This window comes from Talpa occidentalis, unplaced genomic scaffold, assembly GCF_014898055.3.
Source record: "Talpa occidentalis isolate TD23 unplaced genomic scaffold, MPIMG_talOcc4v2.1 talOcc4.12, whole genome shotgun sequence".
Taxonomy (NCBI): domain Eukaryota; kingdom Metazoa; phylum Chordata; class Mammalia; order Eulipotyphla; family Talpidae; genus Talpa; species Talpa occidentalis.
Genome location: NW_023601212.1, coordinates 85,438,524 through 85,456,680, shown reverse-complemented (window position 1 = coordinate 85,456,680; position 18,157 = coordinate 85,438,524). Strand labels below are relative to the sequence as shown.

General features: G+C 55.9%; 2 protein-coding genes, 1 long non-coding RNA gene and 1 other non-coding gene across 4 annotated transcripts; 1 reads left to right on the top strand and 3 right to left on the bottom strand.

Moving 5' to 3' along the window:
* Positions 1-2,055: 2,055 nt before the first annotated feature.
* On the bottom strand, positions 2,056-3,457 carry LOC119240170 (apoptosis-associated speck-like protein containing a CARD). The gene is made up of 3 exons (XM_037504536.2): positions 3,106-3,457; positions 2,793-2,867; positions 2,056-2,404 (listed from the first exon to the last, which is right to left on the bottom strand). The coding sequence occupies exons 1-3, from the start codon at positions 3,374-3,376 to the stop codon at positions 2,154-2,156; spliced, it is 597 nt and encodes a 198-aa protein (XP_037360433.1). The 5' UTR covers positions 3,377-3,457; the 3' UTR covers positions 2,056-2,153.
* A 7,544-nt stretch (positions 3,458-11,001) lies between these two features.
* Positions 11,002-17,931, top strand: TRIM72 (tripartite motif containing 72). Its single transcript, XM_037507172.1, has 7 exons — positions 11,002-11,031; positions 11,443-11,839; positions 14,395-14,490; positions 14,582-14,812; positions 15,283-15,305; positions 16,312-16,430; positions 17,329-17,931. Exons 2-7 carry the CDS (start codon positions 11,450-11,452, stop codon positions 17,898-17,900), a joined length of 1,431 nt encoding a protein of 476 aa, XP_037363069.1. The 5' UTR covers positions 11,002-11,031; positions 11,443-11,449; the 3' UTR covers positions 17,901-17,931.
* LOC129145530 (uncharacterized) lies at positions 12,466-13,269 on the bottom strand. Its single transcript, XR_008551235.1, has 3 exons — positions 13,232-13,269; positions 12,943-12,984; positions 12,466-12,760 (listed from the first exon to the last, which is right to left on the bottom strand). It is a non-coding gene; the product is annotated as an uncharacterized LOC129145530 (long non-coding RNA).
* Positions 13,504-17,281, bottom strand: LOC119241703 (uncharacterized). Its single transcript, XR_008551234.1, has 4 exons — positions 17,157-17,281; positions 15,436-15,516; positions 14,741-15,163; positions 13,504-13,714 (listed from the first exon to the last, which is right to left on the bottom strand). It is a non-coding gene; the product is annotated as an uncharacterized LOC119241703 (transcript).
* Positions 17,932-18,157: the final 226 nt, after the last annotated feature.

Below are 18,157 nucleotides of genomic sequence, written 5' to 3'. Positions count from 1 at the left end.
GGTGAGCCAGGAGAGGTCTGCCGCGCCATGTGGGTCAGCTCCCTGCTGGGGATCGAGAGTGGCTGCCGGTAGCTTCATAGTGCTGAAACAATCCCTGGCGCCACCAGGGAGGCCAAAGAAAAATTTTTAAGGAGAGCTGTTTCTTTGAACTGTTTTTGTTTTTTTAATTTTTATAAATTTTATTTTTATATTCCCCATACAATTGCAACCCCCTTATTTTGACCCCAATCCCTCTCCCTGTTTTTTTTTTTTTTGCCCCAGGCTTGCATTGGCTTTCGCAGCTGCTCTTTAACAATGTCTTGTGTAAGGGAGTGTCTGCCATGGCCCCATCTCCTGAGAACTGTTAGGTTCCATGATGCTTTTGAAAAATGTCAACACTAGGTATGCAATAAATGCCAGTTACTACCTTTCACATGCAAAGGTTACAGGCACAGAAGTTGAAAAGGTCTTTCGGAACTCGGTCTGCTTGGGTTTGCTGTTATCAGGGCCAGCTGAAAGGGAAGTTTGGTGTCCTGTTTGAAGTGAGACAGTCCATTTCCATGATCTGTTCTGATCACTCAGATCCTTGAAGGTGGTGGTCTAGTGGCGGCAGAGACCAGTTAGAAGGGCTGTGGCGGGTAGCATGTTAGGCATACCTGCAGTTGTTGGGGCAGTGAAGGTGAAAAGGAAGGTGGCTCAATATAATTGGCGAGAAAATCTGGTCTTTATGGAACATGCAAAGATTTTTGTTGACTGGTTAGGCTGTTGCCTTTCATGCGAGATACAGAAATGGTAAAACAATTTCAGTTCTGGGAAGTAAGATGTAAGTGACCATTGACCCATCATCTCAGGGACTGAATGAGACTTGAAGACTCACAAAGACCACAGTTGAGGATGCTATGGGGAGCACCAGCATTTCATGGCGCGCTACTCAGGATGTTGGCCTGGTTCCTGCTTCTGGGGAAGCTCAGCTTTCCTCCTGGTGCCCCAGGGAGCTTCAGGAGCAGTCCCATGTGGCCAGGAGGCCTTGACAGTAGCTACATCTTAGCTTCCCAGTAACCACTTATTTCCTGCATGCTCTGGTGATGTCTGGTGATCGAGTAGATCACAATGGGACGGGAAATGTTGCACGTTGTCAGAATGAGATTGTTCATACATTTCTGAAGACGTGTGAATGATGAAGCCCATAGCTAATTCTCGTTACCTGCTAGAAGTTAGTCCAGTGAAGTCTGTCCAGCTTTGCTTGTTGGCTGGTAGGTATATCATTGTGAAGGGCACAGAGCCAGTCATTACCCTCATACCTGGGTTCCCCATGTGTGGAGACTCTCAACCTCTAAGAATGGGCTACTGGGCCTTTTTGGGGCCTGCCTGTTGCTTTGTGATTGCCTCCCCCCACTTCGAGGCCAGGAAGAATTTGGGGGCAAAGTGTACTTCGGATGTTGTTACAGGATATCATTCCCTAATCAGCCTCTGAAAAGGCTCAAGTGCTGTTACCTGGAGGGATGAACTCGTCCTGTTGTAGGCAGACCAAAGAAGTCCCCACAATTGCTTCTGTGGTGGTGTGTTTTCTGGGCAAACTATATAACCCCTTCCTCCAGGGGCTGGGGTTGAATGGAAGCAACTAAGCTTCTGGTGCCAGTGCTAGGAGGAATACTTGGTGGCCTGTGCTCTTGTCCTATGTTTAGGTGATACCGTTTCTCTCCCTGAAAATTACTCATTTCACAATTTTGCTCTCTCCATGGACAAAACAACAAACTATGTAGGTTAGCCTGTTTCAAATTGCCTCTACCACATCTGCCCGCCCGCACCCCCAGTTCCAGACCCTTTGATATATCTTCTTTAACTTTTACACCTTGGCCACAAGGTTAACTGTCATCTCAAGGGCAGGCCCTCTGGAGTAGTGCTAGGGGAGTGGCCACGTAGCCGGGCGGGGAGGGGATATTCCTCGGTGTCTGAGGCAGGAAGGATGAAGCGTTTGGGGAACCTGCTGCCTTAGGCAGCGAGTAGAGCTTCAGCCCAGCCTCTCTGGCATTTGGATGTATAACTTAGCCCTGCATGTGCGAACACGGCTGGACGCAGGAAAAGAACACAAGGACAGGATGCGGTTTTCATATTGTATATAAAAATCCCAGATCACCCAGGGGGTGTCCATGGGGCCGCTGCTGGGAAGTGCCTTACTTCTCCAGGTCGGTCACCAGGTAGGGCTGGGTGTCCCGTAGGGCCTGAAGGAGCAGGTTCTTGCAGCTCAGGTCCCAGGCTGGAACGAAGCTGAAGAGCATCCTCATCTTGGTGGGGTTGGTGGCCTCTGCTCGGATTGCCTGGTACTGCTCCTCTGTCAGGACCTTCCCATACAGGGCATCCAGGATCCCTTCCACGTTTGTGACGCGGGCAATGAGGGCTGCCCGGTGATGGTCCACAAAGTGTCCTGGGGCAGGAGGGAGGAGAGCAGGTGAGCTGGCACCCAGGGCCAGTGCTAGGGCCTGTCCCTGTGGAAACTTGATTTCTCTAGAAATTGCTCTGAGTGTAGCCCTAAGGAGTAGGGCTTAAGGGGGGCAGCCACCAGGACTCTGGACGGAGTTGGGTGAGTATTACTTTTTCTCCACCAGGCTCAGCCACTCACTCCACACCAGCTGTGAAGTGGGCAGGGTTGCTCAGCCTGGCCTTCCCCTTTGCAGAGGTGTGTTGGGTGGATCTGGGGAGACAGGAGGCTGCGTGTGAAAGCTTCACCTAGCTTGGCTGCCATCGGGGGAAGGGCCTCCATCCCGTATCTGGGGAGGATCCCAGGCAGGAGATAAGGTGTCAATCAGCCTCACCTTGCTTGGCTGCCATCTGGGGAAGGGCTGTGGCTGCAGATGGCACCGCCACCGCCGATGGCACCGCTCCAGGGCCTGTAAAGAAATCAGTATGGGCGGGGGGTGGGGGGGGTGGCTGGGGAGAGGTCCTGATCCTAAGCCCAGGTGAAGGCTATGACCTAGCCTTCAGGACAGAGGGAAGCCTCCCTTCCCGGCAGGGGGACCTTTTTCAGAGGGTAGAAGGAACAGAAAGTGAAAGTGTCCGAGGGGCACACTCCGGGATGGGGGGTAGAGGAGGGGACAGCGGAGGGGGCCCGCGGAGGGGCGCGCTCACCCGAGCCGCTCGCGTCCAGCTGCTCGGCCAGGTCCTGCATGCCCATCTCGCGCAGCACGGAGCCCGTGAGCTGGGCGCCGTAGTCCTCCCGGTAGTAGTTGACGAGCTTGTCGGTGAGGTCCATGGCGTCCAAGGGCAGCAGCTGCCCCCGCGGGATGCGCCCAAAGCCCTCGCGCGGCGTCACTGAAAGCAGCTTCATCTTGAATTTCTTCAACTCGTCGGCCGTCAGGTTCTCCAGCGCCTCCAGGATGGCGTCGCGCGCGCGCCCCATTTTCCCGGGCTTTCACCCTGCGCCGCCTGCTCGGTGTCTGCTGGAGCAGGAGGGCAGGAAGTTGGCTCAGAGCGGAACCTGGGGCTCCCCGCCTTCTCCCGACTCCACCCCAGACCCTGCCCTCGGTGTAGTGCGGTGCCCATGCCTTTGGGGGGTGCCAACACTGCGTCCTCCGCTGGCGCCGGCCGGAGGCGGATCTGCGAGGTGGGACCCAGGAGTCAGGGCGGGAGGGCTCGGGGCGGCGCCTGCCTCTCCGGCTCGCACCGTCGCACACCGAAGGCTGGTCTGCTGAAGCGCCAGGGCTCAGACTCCTGGAATTCTAGAACCGGACATCTCCACCTTCCCCTGCTCTCTAGCATCCTTTCTCGCATGGCACGGAATCTTAGCATCCTAACAGCCAGAACCGTGTAGCTCCCCAAATTCCACCTATAGGGAAGAAATGAGGTGCAAACGGGATAGAGATGTGTGCGCTTTTCCTCTTTCATATCGGTTTCCTCATCAGTCAAGTGGGGATGATATTTCCTCATCCGCTTAGTAAGCGGTCCAGCATAACCCGGGTCCCATGCTTCCCGGGAGCCGGAATTGGTTCACCGAGTGGAATTTCTTGGGAAGTGTTGACAAGAGACTCTTGTAACAGTTGAGAAAATTCCTGACTGGAAGGCAGGTGGTGGGTGGAGATCCACTCTGCCCAGGGCCTTGATCCAGACGGCTGGAGGGAGGTGGCGTGGTGAGTTGTGTCCAGAATCCTTCACTTGCCCTCACCATGGCCCTGCTGGCCTGGCCTGTGGCCCTCACCAGCCTTGCCTTCTCCACACCCTGCTCTCCCTCCTGAGTTCCTCAGACACCCCCGGCCCCATCGCTTCTCCGAAACGTTGCCTTCAACCTGAAACTTCTCTTCCCTCACTCTTTGCTTGACAAACTCTTGAGGCTTTTGTTCTCACGTTAAAATGTCACTTTCTCTGGCAGGCCTGGAAAATCCCTCTCAGATCTGTTCATACCTTCTACTAATTTGTAGCTCATGTAGCAATTGTGACTACATTTCAGCGAACTCTGTTTGGTATCAGCCTTCCTGCGGGAATGTAAACCCCGCCTGTCAAGAGCCTGGTTATACCCACAGCATCTGGAGCGGAGTGTGAGGGATGTAGACTCTCAAAAAAGTATCCATGGACTCAACAGTGAGTGAATGTGGCCCAAGGGAGCAACTGTGCCCTACACACAGCGCTTCCGAGAGGCAGCTTCCAGACAGGAGGACTTGGCTCGCCTTCCTGGTGGGGCTTGGGAATCCTTCATGTTCCCCCGCAGCTGGCTTGTAACAGTCATCATTCCTCCTGGTGATGTGATCCTGACATGCAATACATGCGTCCCCTTACCGGGCATCCACCTTCTGCCCTGCCTCCATGAGGGCAGTTACTCCACCTGGCTAGTTTCTGAATGCCCAGCATTGAGAGTGCTGGGCTCACCGGAGCTCAGAGGAGATTTGCTGAATGAAGGAACGAAGAGGCTGGGTTGCCTGCAGCATGTGGCATCCACAAGCTTCAGGTGGAGGCGCAGGGCCCCTTCTCGTGCATGCTGGCTGGGGATCGACTTGTGCTGCAGAGGTTGTGGACAGCTTCATAGGTTGCGTCTTAACCCCTTGCGCCACCAGGGAGGCCCGGGCTTATAATTTATTTATTTATTTATTTATTTATTTATTTTTTTAGTTTTTTTTTTATAGAGGCATGTTTTATTTATTTATTTATTTATTTATTATATTTGTTTGTTTTGTTTATACATGCACTGGGTACAGTCAGAAGTGCGGGAGGGTGAGAGAATTCACCAGAGCCAGAGCGGGGAGCAGAGCAGGCAGAAGGGCTGAAGTACACTGCTGAGGGGAGCAGCGGGTGGCAGGAGAGGTCTGCGCACCATGTGGGATCCTCCTCCAGTGGCCGGGGAGCAACCGGGGATCGAACTGGCGCCGCAGAGGCCGCGGGCAGCTTCGCAACCCAGCGCTCAACCGCTGCGCCACCGGGGAGGCCCTTATAATTTATTAAAAAGATTTTTTAATTGGGATAACATTGCATTGTAATATGTTTCATTTTTTGGATTTATTAGATTCCAGGCACTATGCAAAGCCTGCAACATGCCACCCACCTTGCAGGTTTTCAGAAATGACTCTGGAAGCCTACACTGGTTGTGAAGAATGAAATGCAGATGGAACCAATGGCCCTCTGGGTCCTAGGTCCAAGTGCCAACCAATGTCCTAAAACTCTCACTCCCTGCCCTCAAAACTGGACAACTTGCTTAGAGAGATTATAATAAGGAAATATCAATATATGTCTCCTTCAGACTCCACAAACATCTGTTGTTGCGATAATAGTGATGATAATATTGCAGATGTTAATGTTAACAGTAATGTACTAGTTAATAGTTACAATAGTGATAATATTATTGCGGATATTGTGATAATAGTGACTATAGCATTAACTTCCTCATTGCAGAGTGCTCTAGAACATAAAAAGCACATTCATATTTTGAAATATTGGGAAAAGCAATGAGGAATGTCTGCCCTGCATACATTCAATTTTCATACCCTCTACCTTTTAGCTGTGTGACTTAGGGAGGTCACAGCTCCCTCTTGGGGGTTTGTCCTACTAACTGTGCTCACCTCACTGGCCCATAAGGAATCAGTACTCTGGGAAGGGCAGTAGGTTGCCCAAGGTCCCTTAGGCAGGTGAGGTGGTTTCCACTGGGGAGGTGGGGAATAGGAACCTTGAGTTGCTCATTGGGAAGCCATAGTGATTCCTTCTCCCTAAACCCCTTTTTCTGAGTGAAGAGATCAGAAATCTGAGCTTTGATATCTGGTTAGAAAGAATCTCCACATCTCATCTCAGACCCACCCTGGATCAGAGCCAGATCCCCTGGATCAGAGCCAGAACAGTTGGTGGTGATAAGAGGCTTTCTGGGTGTGGCCCCTCACCCTGAAAGGCAGCCCTTTTATTGCTGGAGCCTCTCCCCTGGTGCAAGAAGGACCAGAGAATGCCAGGACTTTGGTTCACTTGATCTCTTTATGCCTCCGGAGCTCCCTTTGAGATCGGAACAGTGTTGGGGTTGTCTTGAAGTTATAAGTGATGAGGTTACCAGTGCTTTAAGAATTGTAAAGTCTACACCTCAGTTATTCTATACAAAATAAAAATCTTACAATAAAGGAATAAAGGAATAATTCTTTTAAAAAAAGATTTATTTTATTTATGCATACAAGAACTGGGGTACAGGCCAGAGGTGCGGGAGGTGAGAAGATTTGCCAGAGACAGACTGGGGAGCAGAACACACGGATCGACTGAAATACACTGCTGAGGGGAGCAGCAGGCCAGACAGAATAGGTCTGCTGCACCATGTGGGTAGTAACTTCCTGGCTGGGGATCGAACTCATGCTGCAGTGGCTGTGGATAGCTTCATAGTGCTGAGACTTAACCCCTTGTGCCACTAGGGAGGCCCTAAAGGAATAATTCTTAAAAAAAAAAAAAAAAAAAGAATTGTGAAGTGCTTGGAAAAGGCCTGGTGCATAGTAAATGCTTTTGTCATCGTAAAGTTTCTGAGCCTCAGCTTCGCAATCTGTGAAGTGGGGATGATGTTACTGACCTTATGGGCTGTAGGAAGATTCACTGAAACAAATAGTAATAACTGTAATAGTTGCAATTGCCAATATTTACTGAACATTTTTTATGTTCTGAGAGCTTTACATGAATTAACTTGTTGAATCTTACTAACAGTTCAATAGTCTTGATAATAATTCTGACATGGTCCCAGTTTTACAAATGAGAAAAGGCCCAAGGTCACACAATAATGAAAAGTTTGAGCCTAACTAGTGGAGTCGCCGCTTCCTAAGCCCTTGGGTGTCAGCACATGTCCCTTGTGTTCATTTAGCACATTTAATCCTCATGACAACCTACTGGGATGTTGTTATCATCCTACTTATCCTTGTAACTGGAGCTGCTGAAGCCTAGAGAAGTGGGGTCTCCCTGGGTACGCCCAGGGACACCCCTATTCAGGACTGAGTCTGCAGTGGCCCTGGCTTCTCTTTGCATTTATCCAGTGCAAGGTGCTGTCACATCCCTCAGCACTTGTCACTCTGGCTGCTGGGAAGCTCTCCCCTAGATTGTGCTGAAGTCTGTCCCCTATGAGCTCTGTGAGCAGAGCTGTGAGGTCAGCAACACTGTCCCCACTTCCTCTTCCCCTGGACATGGCTTGGTCCCTTTTTTTCTTTATTAAAGATTTTATTTTTGTGTAGAAGAACTCAGATGTATGCCAGAGGTGCAGGGGATGAGAGGGTTTACCAGAGACAGAGTGGGGAGCGGAATAGGCAGACCTGCTGAAATCCACTGCTGAGGAGAGCAGGAGGCGAGACAGGAGAGGTCTGAGGCGCCATATGTGGGTTAGCTCCCTGGCCAGGGATTGAACTCAGGCTGTGGCAGTGGTAGCACTGAGACTTCAGCCCTAGGCCACCAGGGAGCACCCCCGGCCCGCTTCTTGTCCACCAACGTGCTATAGAAAGTGTCTCTTCCCTGGGTCAGAGGTGCATCTACAGAGAGGGGTTGAAATGATCCTCACCTCCTGTCTTGGGTACCCAATCCCACTGCCCAGACCTTCAGCCCCAGCTTGGCAGTAATGGAAGCACCAGGTGAAATCTACATTCAGGGAGTTGGCTTTTCAAGCTGAAGTGAAGTGACTTGCAGTTTCGAAACCAATTCCAGATATGCTATCATTCTCCCCCCACCCTTTTTGCTAACCCAAGGCCAAGGCCAAGGCATCAAAAAAAAAAAAAAAAAAAGCATCGAGGAAACCAGAGGCTTAAAGAAGAAGAGAGTGGGGAGCTCAGACTTTTCTGGACTTCTCAGGGTCCTGGTGAAAAATGCTAGCTTCCCGAGACTCTTCTCGTGCCATGATTAAACCTGCAGTCGCTCGTATAGTTCTGTGCTGTGCTCCTAAAGAATGATACAACTTCACCATCTCTTCCTGAGAGGCCCAAATGATTCCAGGCTGAACAATGTCCCCAGTGCATGCCTACAAGGGGCCAGGAGGCCTGGAGCAGCTTCCTAAGCACGAACGTGCAAGAACCTCAAGTGTTCAAGAAGGAATGAGCTCAGAACTTGGAGACAATTCCAAAGGCTTGTCACAAAAGCTGGATGTGCAAGGAACCCTCTGGCTTAGATTTATTTACTAGCCCAAGAGTTGGAGTAAGGAGAATACCTTTGAAGAGGTATGGGGGACAGTTGCCTCCTTCCCCTTTATTTTATTTATTTATTTATTTTTACTTTTATTTATTTTTTTTAAATAATAAATTTTATTTTTATATTCCCCATACAATTGCAACCCCCCCATTCTGACCCCAATCCCTCCCCTCCCGCCCCCCACCCCCCAAAAAGTGTCTCTGGTTCATAGTTTTTTGTTGATTTTGATTTTCACTTTCTTATAGTTATTCATTTTCCTGGTCCCTTATTTAAGTTTTCTAGATTCCTGCTATGAGTGAGACCATCCGGTATTTTTCTTTTTCTTTCTGGCTTATTTCCCTGAGCATGATCCCTTCCAGCGCCATCCATGTTGCTGCAAATTGCATGTGTTTATCTTTTTTGAATGCTGAGTAATATTCCATGGTGTATATGTACCCCATCTTCTTGATCCAGTCATCTGTTTTTGGGCATTTGGGTTGTTTCCAAAGCTTAGCTATTGTAAACAGTGCTGCTATAAACATAGCCTCCTTCCCCTTTATAAACAGAAAAATATCTTCCTCATTGTTCATCTCGGGGTGTCTGGCTACCTCCTGGGACAATTAACCTGGTCTCATCACAAGACCCCCCTGTACCTCTGGCTTGCATCCCTGTTCTTGCATGCATGCATGCATAAATTTTTAAAAAAGATTTATTTATTCATTTTACACAAGAACCGGGGTACAGGCCAGATGTGCAGGAGGGTGAGAGGATTCACCAGAGACAGAGTGGGGAGCAGAACAGGCGGATCTCCTGAAATACACTGCTGAGGGGAGCAGCGGGCGAGGCAGGAGAGGTCTGCTGCGCCATGTGGGGTTCTCCCTGGCTGGTGGGCAATTGAACCGGTGCTGCAGAGGCTGCGGACAGCTTCACAGCGCGGCGCTCAACCGCCTGAGCCACCAGGGGAGGCCCCATAAATAAATTTTTAAAAAAATCAGTGAACAAAATTTATATTCTGCAGGGGGACTCAGACACAAAAAAACCTAACAAGAAAGAAAACGGTATTGCATGTGAGGTGGTGCTAACTGCTATGGAGAAAAATAAAGCAGGGAAGGGAGAGATGAGATTTTAAAATCAGGGAGTCAGGAAGGCTTCCCTAAAAAGGTGGCACTGAGCAAAGAGCTGATGGGGCCGGGGGCAGTGCCGTCCTAGGCTTGACAGAGTGTTCCAGCCAGAGCAGAGGGCAAGGGCAGCTGGAGTGGGCCAGGGGGCAGGGGTGGAGACGGGTGGGGGAGATGGATGGGGTCAGATCAGGTGGGGCTGTGCAGGCCCCAGGGAGGACTTGCTCTTTGTTCTGTATGAAAATTTTTTTTTTTTAAAGATTATTTATTTATTTATACATGCACTGGGTACAGTCAGAAGTGTGGGAGGGTGAGAGAATTCACCAGAGCCAGAGCAGGGAGCAGGGCAGGCAGAAGGACCGAAGTACACTGCTGAGGGGAGCAGCGGGCGGCAGGAGAGGTCTGCGCGCCATGTGGGACCCTCCTCTGGTGGCCGGGGAGCAGCCGGGGATCGAACGGGCACCGCGGAGGCTGCGGGCAGCTTTGCAACCCAGCGTACCGCCGGGGAGGCCCTGTTCTGTATGAAAATTTAAGCAGATTTGAAGGAGAAGCCTGGGGAAGGCCTGAGGCTCAGGGCAGGAGAGCATTCTGGGCTGCATGTTCCGTGGTCAGTCTGTCCTTTGTTCCACTGTCCCTGTGGTGTCCATTTCCCAGGCATTGGGGAGGCCTGCTTTGCCCCTGGGCTCGTGTTGGGCACCATGGAAGCCACAGCGTCCCCCCCCCCCCCGCCCTGGGGGAAGAACGCCTTTCAGGGTGGGGTAAGGTCCTGTCCTTGGGTGGAGATAATACTGCCGGCGTGACCTTGGGTGAGCCATACGCTTGGGGAATAAGTGGGTGACAAGCTGGAGAGGGGCCACAGGTGGAAAAGGGGGAAGTTGCAGGCTGTGGAAGTGGGGGAGGGGAGGAAGGGGAGACACCCTCAGTCATGTTCTTGTCTTTTCTGAGGCTCAAGAGGCCCTGCCTCTTTGCTGGCTATGAGTTTTGGCTCTGGGCTGGGCAGGGAAGGGAGGACAGTGGATGGCCCATAACAGGTGGCCCTGACATGTGATACTTGCTGGCTGACCACTTAGTCCTCACTTTTAGAACTGGTTTCCAGAAGTGATGGGAGGGGTTGGGCACAGCAGCTAAATATAGTCCTGGGCTGGGGCTCAGTCTGGGAGGGTCTGCGACTGTTCACGGCGTGCAGTCACCCGCGGTGTCCACGGCCGGCTGCCACTGCGGTCCCTGTCCTTGCGCTCAGCTTGCTGTTTGCCCCTCTCCTGCCTTTGCTCGTCGGCCCCCTTCTCCTTGGGCTTGACCTGGGCTGGGCTTCCTGGGACTCTCTTTTGGCCGAAGATCTCCAGCCAGATCTGTGAGTCATGGGCCTGGAGACGCAGGGTGAGGGAGTACTGGGAGTCTAGAGCGGTGAGGGGGAGGGTAGCAGGTAGGGGCTGGAGAATTTAGGGCCGAGGCCAAGGTCTGGGGCTAAGACAGTGGGTAAGACTGTTTGGAACCAGGGCTAGGTTTTTCAGGAACTGGAATTGAGACAAGGTTCCCCATAGGGGCAACTTGGGGGCTGGGGTTGAGAACTGCTCTGGAGGTTGGTATTGGTACTGAGCCCTGTCCCCCTTCTGCCTTGGCCAGCACCAGAGCCCCTTCCTGTACCGCATGTGCGATCTTTATAGGTCGGGGTTCTCTCTGCGGGCCCAAAGACCAGCCTGGAGCAGGCGCTGGGGCTCCCCCGCACCCTCCAGCCTCCCTGACGCACCCCTCCCGTCCCCAGGCCCGCCATGTCGGCCGCGCCCCGCCTCCTGCACCAGGAGCTGTCCTGCCCGCTGTGCCTGAAGCTGTTCGACGCGCCCGTGACCGCAGAGTGTGGCCACAGCTTCTGCCGCGCCTGCCTGGGCCGCGTGGCCGGGGAGCCGGCGGCGGACGGCACGGTGCCCTGCCCGAGCTGCCAGGCGCCCACGCGGCCGCAGGCGCTCAGCACCAACCTGCAGCTGGCACGCCTGGTGGAGGGGCTGGCGCAGGTGCCGCAGGGCCACTGCGAGGAGCACCTCGACCCACTGAGCATCTACTGTGAGCAGGACCGCGTGCTCGTGTGCGGCGTGTGCGCCTCGCTCGGCTCGCACCGCGGGCACCGCCTGCTGCAGGCCTCCGAGGCCCACGCCCGCCTCAAGGTGCGGAACCGGGCGGCCGCCCGCGGGGACCCGGCCCCACCGGATTGTCGGGGCGGGGAGGGGGGCGGGCCTGGCGGGGCAGGAGGTCGCTGCCTGGACCTGGACTCTGAGCTTCAGGGCTCAGAGTTGCCGGGGACGCGGGCGGGTCAAGGCCACGTGGCAATGAGGGCTGGTGAGCCGGGGGCGGGCCCTGGGGGAGCGCGGGGAGATGGGCGGGGCCACGGGGCGGAGCCTGAGAATGGGGCGGAGCCTGGCGCCGCCCAGGGCTGTGTGGGTGCCCGCAGCCCTGCAGCTGTGGCGGCCTGGGTGGGGCGCTCAGGCTGGCAGGTCTGCCTCTGAGAGGCCAGAGGCGCTGGCCCTAGCGCGTCCCGGAGCGGGGCTGGCCCGGGCCTCACAGCGGCTTCGCAGAGGTCCTCGCTCCCAGGAGGTGCAGAACTGGGGCAGGTCTGACCATCCCCAAATGGGCCTAGCCCCAGGGAAGGCTGAAAGGGCAATGCGCGGCCAGGTTGGCACCGAGTCCAGTCAACGCTTTTTTTCTGGTCAGAACTGGAAGTCCTGACCGCTTCCAGAGCCCCACAAAGACACCCCGACACTAGCAAATGGAGACGCCCGCACAGACTAGCTCCCACATGTCTTATATTTGGCAAATCACCCTAGGGGAGGGTGTGCATCCACACAACCCCAGCCCCCAAACTGCCTTATCAGGGACCTTGGCTCAAGTGAGACATTTATTGGGAGGTGGAAGAACAGTGACAGGTGCAGGGACTGGAGGCAGAAGGGTCTGGAAGCCTGGGGTCCTCTCTCTGCGATGGGAAAGCTGGCTTTCTTGTGGCTTCTTGTGACTTGTGCTCTGGGAGGACTTCTGTGGGGTTTCTGCCTATAGACAAGCGTTGACTGCTCCTCTCCTTGGCCCTCAGGCTCCTAGATGGGGGGTAGACACTTGTCCTCAGGCTGGTATTCCCACCACCCAGACTTTTCCAGGGACCCAGCCTCAGTGTCTCACTCCTGTCTTGTCCAGTTCAGCCCAGTCCAGTGCTGACTGGTGGTCTTCTAGCCCAGTGTAGGACCTGTCTCCTCCCAGAAGCCTCCCAATCCAGACTCACCTCTGCTGATAACCCCCAGAATTCCTAAACCAGAGCATTTACCTGTGAAGAGAGAACAGAGTCTAAAATGAGCCAGGCACCCAGCAGCCCAGGGGTGGGATACACTTCCAGGGTCTATCCAGCCCAGCCCCAAGCCTTAGGGAGGGCCCCAGAAGGGTGTGTGAGGGAGGAGGGGGTTGGAAGGGGGGATCAGATGCCTGGGTCCCTGGGGAGGAAGGGGGGTGGCGCTGGTCCAGAGCCATGTCCCAGACTCAGTGGTTAAATGGGTCACCGGACCCTGGCAACTCACGCGAGTCCCTGAAGCCGAGCCGCCTCCTCCTGCAGGCCCATATCAGCCAGCAAACCCGCGGTGAGCTCAGCGGCGTAGTCCTCGCGGTAGAAAGAGACCAGCTTGTCCGTGAGGTCCACTGCATCCAGTATCCCGAGCGAGCCCCGGGGGATGGTCCGATAACCCTCCCGCACGTTAGCTGCCCCCAGCTTCAGCTTGAACTTCTTGAGCTCATCCGCAGTCAGGTTCTCCAGAGCCTCCAGGATGGCGTCTCGCTTCTTCCCCATGGCTCAGCCCTGATCCCGCTGTACCTTGAGGCCTCACACTGACAGACACCAGACCTGTCCTTTTCTGCAGCAGGCGGGGCAGTCGCCCTAGACGATATCCCAGGGAGGAGACCAACCTGGACGCTGGCCAGGGGAGACAATAGTCCAATCACGTGCCTCCTCGCTGGGCAAGCGAGGGCCACATCGGCAAATAGTGTCAAGAGGGCTTCCCAGTATCCTGAAAGAGGGTGTGGGGGGATCAATTTGTTATACCATGGGTGAGGCAGGGGTGGCTCTTCCCATGACAAATCAGGAAGTTATATGGGCAGGAGGGGGCCAGATCACTGGAGGGTCATGCACTCCCAGCAGAGGGTCTTGGGCAGGAGCTGTTGGGGGCTTCCCAGTACCTGCACCTCAGGAGTCACAAACTGCCGGGTCTAGGGTAGGAACTGCCCTCAGAGGCCACAGTGCTCATTGGGTATTTTGCTTAAGTGCTGCTTTGAAGTATAGGGTGAAGCCCAGGAGTAGGAGGAAGTTGCGTTGCTCCTTCACACACCTCACACACGCACACACTCCCCCTGAAACCTGCCGTGTACTCAGCCCTGGACCCATCTGGTGGAGAAAACCAAACTGCATTCACGTTGGTCCTCCTCACAGAGACCTGTGCTGAGGGGCTGACAGCTGAAGGCTTGGGAGCAGGGAAGGCCAGGCTGGGGTGGGGTTACTGAAAGAATGTTCAAAGAGTAGGACCAGCCTGGCAGGGGTCTGGAGTCCTGCACATGGGCTTAGGGGGTGGTAAGATGCCAGTCAGGCTGGAGGAGGTGCTGGCTGGAGGCCAAGGCAGAGAGGGTAGGTTTAGGGTGGAGATGTGGGTTAGGGGGGCAGCAGCAGATCACTTCGTTATGCTCCGCCCTCCAGACACAGCTCCCACAGCAGAAGGAGCAGCTGCAGGAGGCGTGCGCGCGCAAGGAGAAGAGCGTGGCTGTGCTGGAGCATCAGCTGGTGGAGGTGGAGGTGAGGGGCTCAGTGTGGCAAAGCCTCGAGAGAGGGGTCCAAGCTGGGGGTTCCCTGCCAAATGCTTCTGTCTTTCTTTCTGTCCCCATAGGAGACGGTGCAACAGTTCCGGGGGGCTGTGGCGGAGCAGCTGGGCAAGATGCGGGTGTTCCTGGCTGCCCTGGAGGGCTCACTGGACCGGGAGGCCGAGCGTGTGCGGGAGGAGGCCGGGGTGGCCTTGCGGCGGGAGCTGGGGGGCGTGAACTCTTACCTGGAGCAGCTGCGGCAGATGGAGAAGGTGCTGGAGGAGGTGGCAGACAAGCCACAGACGGAGTTCCTCATGGTGAGCACTGGGTGACCTTGGCCTCGCCCCTCGCCAGGGCTCCAGTCTAGAGACACCCTCCCAGGGGGAGACGGGCCTCGAGGGGCCACGAGAAGCCAGGCTCACCGGGAGGAGGGCTGGGCCCCAGGGCTACTCCCTGGTTGTTGAGGCCGGGCGCTGCCCACGGGCCCTGTATCTAAGTGGGCGCCACTCCTGCCACAGACGCTGTGGGTCTGCACCTTTGTTAGGGTGCTTTGTTAGGGTGCAGCAGGTTCAGAGCCTCTGGGAGAAGGGCGCCCTTTTCTCATTCACATGCAGCGAAGTGCTGGGGTGCGTTGTGTTCTGGGTTTCCTTTGACTTTTCTGATTCTTCCTGTGCCCAGGATGGAAGGTGTGGGGGGATCTCAGTATTCCTGGGGGCCCACACGATCCCCAGCAGTGCCCAGTGTCCGCCTGCCTGTCTCACTCCCTTCTCTTTTTCTCCCTGTCCAGAAATACTGCCTGGTGACCAGCAGGTGAGATCAGCCTGGCCCACCCCTCCCCCTATCTGCCCTCATTGTGTCTGGGGCCACGGGTCCCCCCTGCTTCCCCTGCAGCCACTGCCATGTCCCAGCACTTTGTGTGGAAGGCAGACACGAAGCTGACCTGGTCTTTTGTGAGGCCCTCCCGGATGGCTGCTGGAGACATGCGGGCAGGAACATGGGCATCACGGTGGCTCCGTGCTGCCTGGAGGGTAGGGGGCAGTCAGAGAAGAGAGAGCTGGGCATGGGGAGTGAAGGGTTGGCTGGTAAGGAGCTGGGGAAAGGGCGCTGCGGACGAGGGAACAGCAAGGGCAGGCTGGTGAATGGGAGCGGAGGTGAAGCTGGCATGGCAGGTGGGGCGAACTGAAGGGCTGAGGAGCCTGGACCGTATCCTAACAGGCGGCTTTCTCAAAAAGATGTATTTATTTGTGCAGACAAGAGCTGGGGTGCAGGCCAGAGGTGTGGGGGATGAGAGGATCCACCAGAGACAGAGTGGGGAACAGAACAGGCAGACTGACCGAAGTACACTGCTGAGGGGAGCAGCGGGTGAGACAGGAGAGGTCTGCTGCGCCATGTGGGTAGCTCCCTGGCTGGGGATCAAACTTGTGCTGCAGAGGCTGCGGACAGCTTCATGGTGCTGTCTTAACCCCTGTGCCACCAGGGAGGCCCAGAAGGCTTTTTTTTTTTTCTTAAATTGTGGTAAAATAGAACATAAAACGCACTAACTTAATCATTTTCAGCAGACATCTTAAGTTTGGTGGCATTTAATACACTCATGTTGTGTAAACGTCACCGCCATCATCTCTACAACTTATTATTTTTCCAAACCGAAACTCCAGCGGAAAAGCTTTAAATCAGGCTGCGATGTGGGGGGGACCTGGAATCCACTGCAGCCCCTGGCCTCCTCCGTGTCCTGCCTCTTGCCTTGCCCTACCCCATGCCTCCTCCAGGAAGTCCCTTCACAGACCCGCCCCCTCCTCCACTTGCCCCCCCACCCCAGGCTGCAGAAGATCCTGGCAGAGTCGCCGCCCCCAGCACGTCTGGACATCCAGCTGCCTATCATCTCAGATGACTTCAAATTCCAGGTGTGGAGGAAGATGTTCCGGGCGCTGATGCCAGGTACGGGGAGGGGCCGCCTCTGGGTTGTGTTCTTAACTGTGGGGCTCCTGGGAGACTCCAGCCACACACAGAGGGCCCCTCTATCCCAACTGGGGAGGTCATCCAGGAGGTCATCCTTGAAACCTTCTCTGGGAGGAGGACCTTTGAGGACATGAATTTGTAGGTGGGTGGCTGACATGGCGTGGACCCTGCTTACTGAAGGGGCTGCTGCTGGCTGCGGGGGGCTGGGCCTGGGAGAGCCACTGACTCCCTGTGTGACCCCCGGCTGGTTCCTGCCCCTCTAGTCAGTGGAGATGATAGTTTCTGTTCATGGGGAAGGGGTTGCTGAGGGTCTGCAGAACTGGAACCCTGGGGGACTGGCCTGGGTCAGACATGGCTGTTGGTGGCTTGTGGCTGGGGAGGCCCAAGGGCTTTCCCTCCCTACCCAGGAGCTAGAGAGCAGTGGGGTGCAGATTACAAAGCTCTGGGACACACACACACACACACACACACACACACACACACACACACGGTGCAGCACTCACTGCAGGGAGGTGGGCTCTCTTTAGCTGCTGAGGACCAAGGCCCAGAGATTAGGCCAGACAGGGAGTCACAGAGCTGGGTGAGGCTTGGACGAGGCTTCCTGCTCTGTGGCCAGGCCCTTTCTGGGCCTCAGAAGGTGAGTTACCCGCCTTGAATCCACTTCATCTTCCTCACAACCGGGAAGGTCCTATGCCTTCAGCTTACCTTTGAGCAACCTGGAAACCAGAGCCCATGGGACCGTGTCCAGCCCAGGCCAGTGAGCTGAGAGGGGCCCGGCCCGGGGGGCTGGGAGGTGGCGGGCAGGCCGGCTCCTGAACTGGCGGGGAGCAAGCTGGCGCCCGGTGGACGCGCGGGGCTGACCGCTCTCCCCCCGCAGCGCTGAGCGAGCTGACCTTGGACCCCAGCACGGCCCACCCGAGCCTGGTGCTGGCGCCCTCGGGCCGCCGCGCGGAGTGCTCGGAGCAGAAGGCGCCGCCGGCCGGGGAGGACCCGCGCCAGTTCGACAAGGCCGTGGCGGTGGTGGCGCGCCAGCTGCTCTCCGCGGGCGAGCACTACTGGGAGGTGGAGGTGGGCGACAAGCCGCGCTGGGGCCTCGGCGTGATGGCGGCCCAGGCCAACCGCCGCGGCCGGCTGCACGCGGTGCCCTCGCAGGGCCTCTGGCTGCTGGGGCTGCGCGAGGGCAAGATCCTGGAGGCGCACGTGGAGGCCAAGGAGCCGCGGGCGCTGCGCACGGGGGAGCGGCGGCCCACGCGCATCGGCATCTACCTGAGCTTCGGCGACGGCGTCCTCGCCTTCTACGACGCCAGCGACAGCGACGCGCTCGAGCTGCTCTTCGCCTTCCACGAGCGCCTGCCCGGGCCGGTGTACCCCTTCTTCGACGTGTGCTGGCACGACAAGGGCAAGAACGCGCAGCCGCTGCAGCTCGTGGGGCCTGCGGAGGAGGCCTGAGGCTGCGTCCGGGAGGGTGCGGAGCCCTGGGGGCTGGGCCTGGGGGAAGGGCCGGAAGGGGGCGCGGTGAGGCCGGGTCTGGGGGTTGGGGGCTCAAGAATCCTCAGAAGTTGGGGCTTTGCATGAAGAGGGAATCGGGTGAGTGAGGGATTCGGGTGGCTGTGGGGGGAGGGTTGCCTGGAGTCAGGTCAGTCAGGAAACCTTCCTTGGGGAGCAGAGGCCCGAGGGTTCCAGAAGAAACTGAGGTGGAGGGAAGA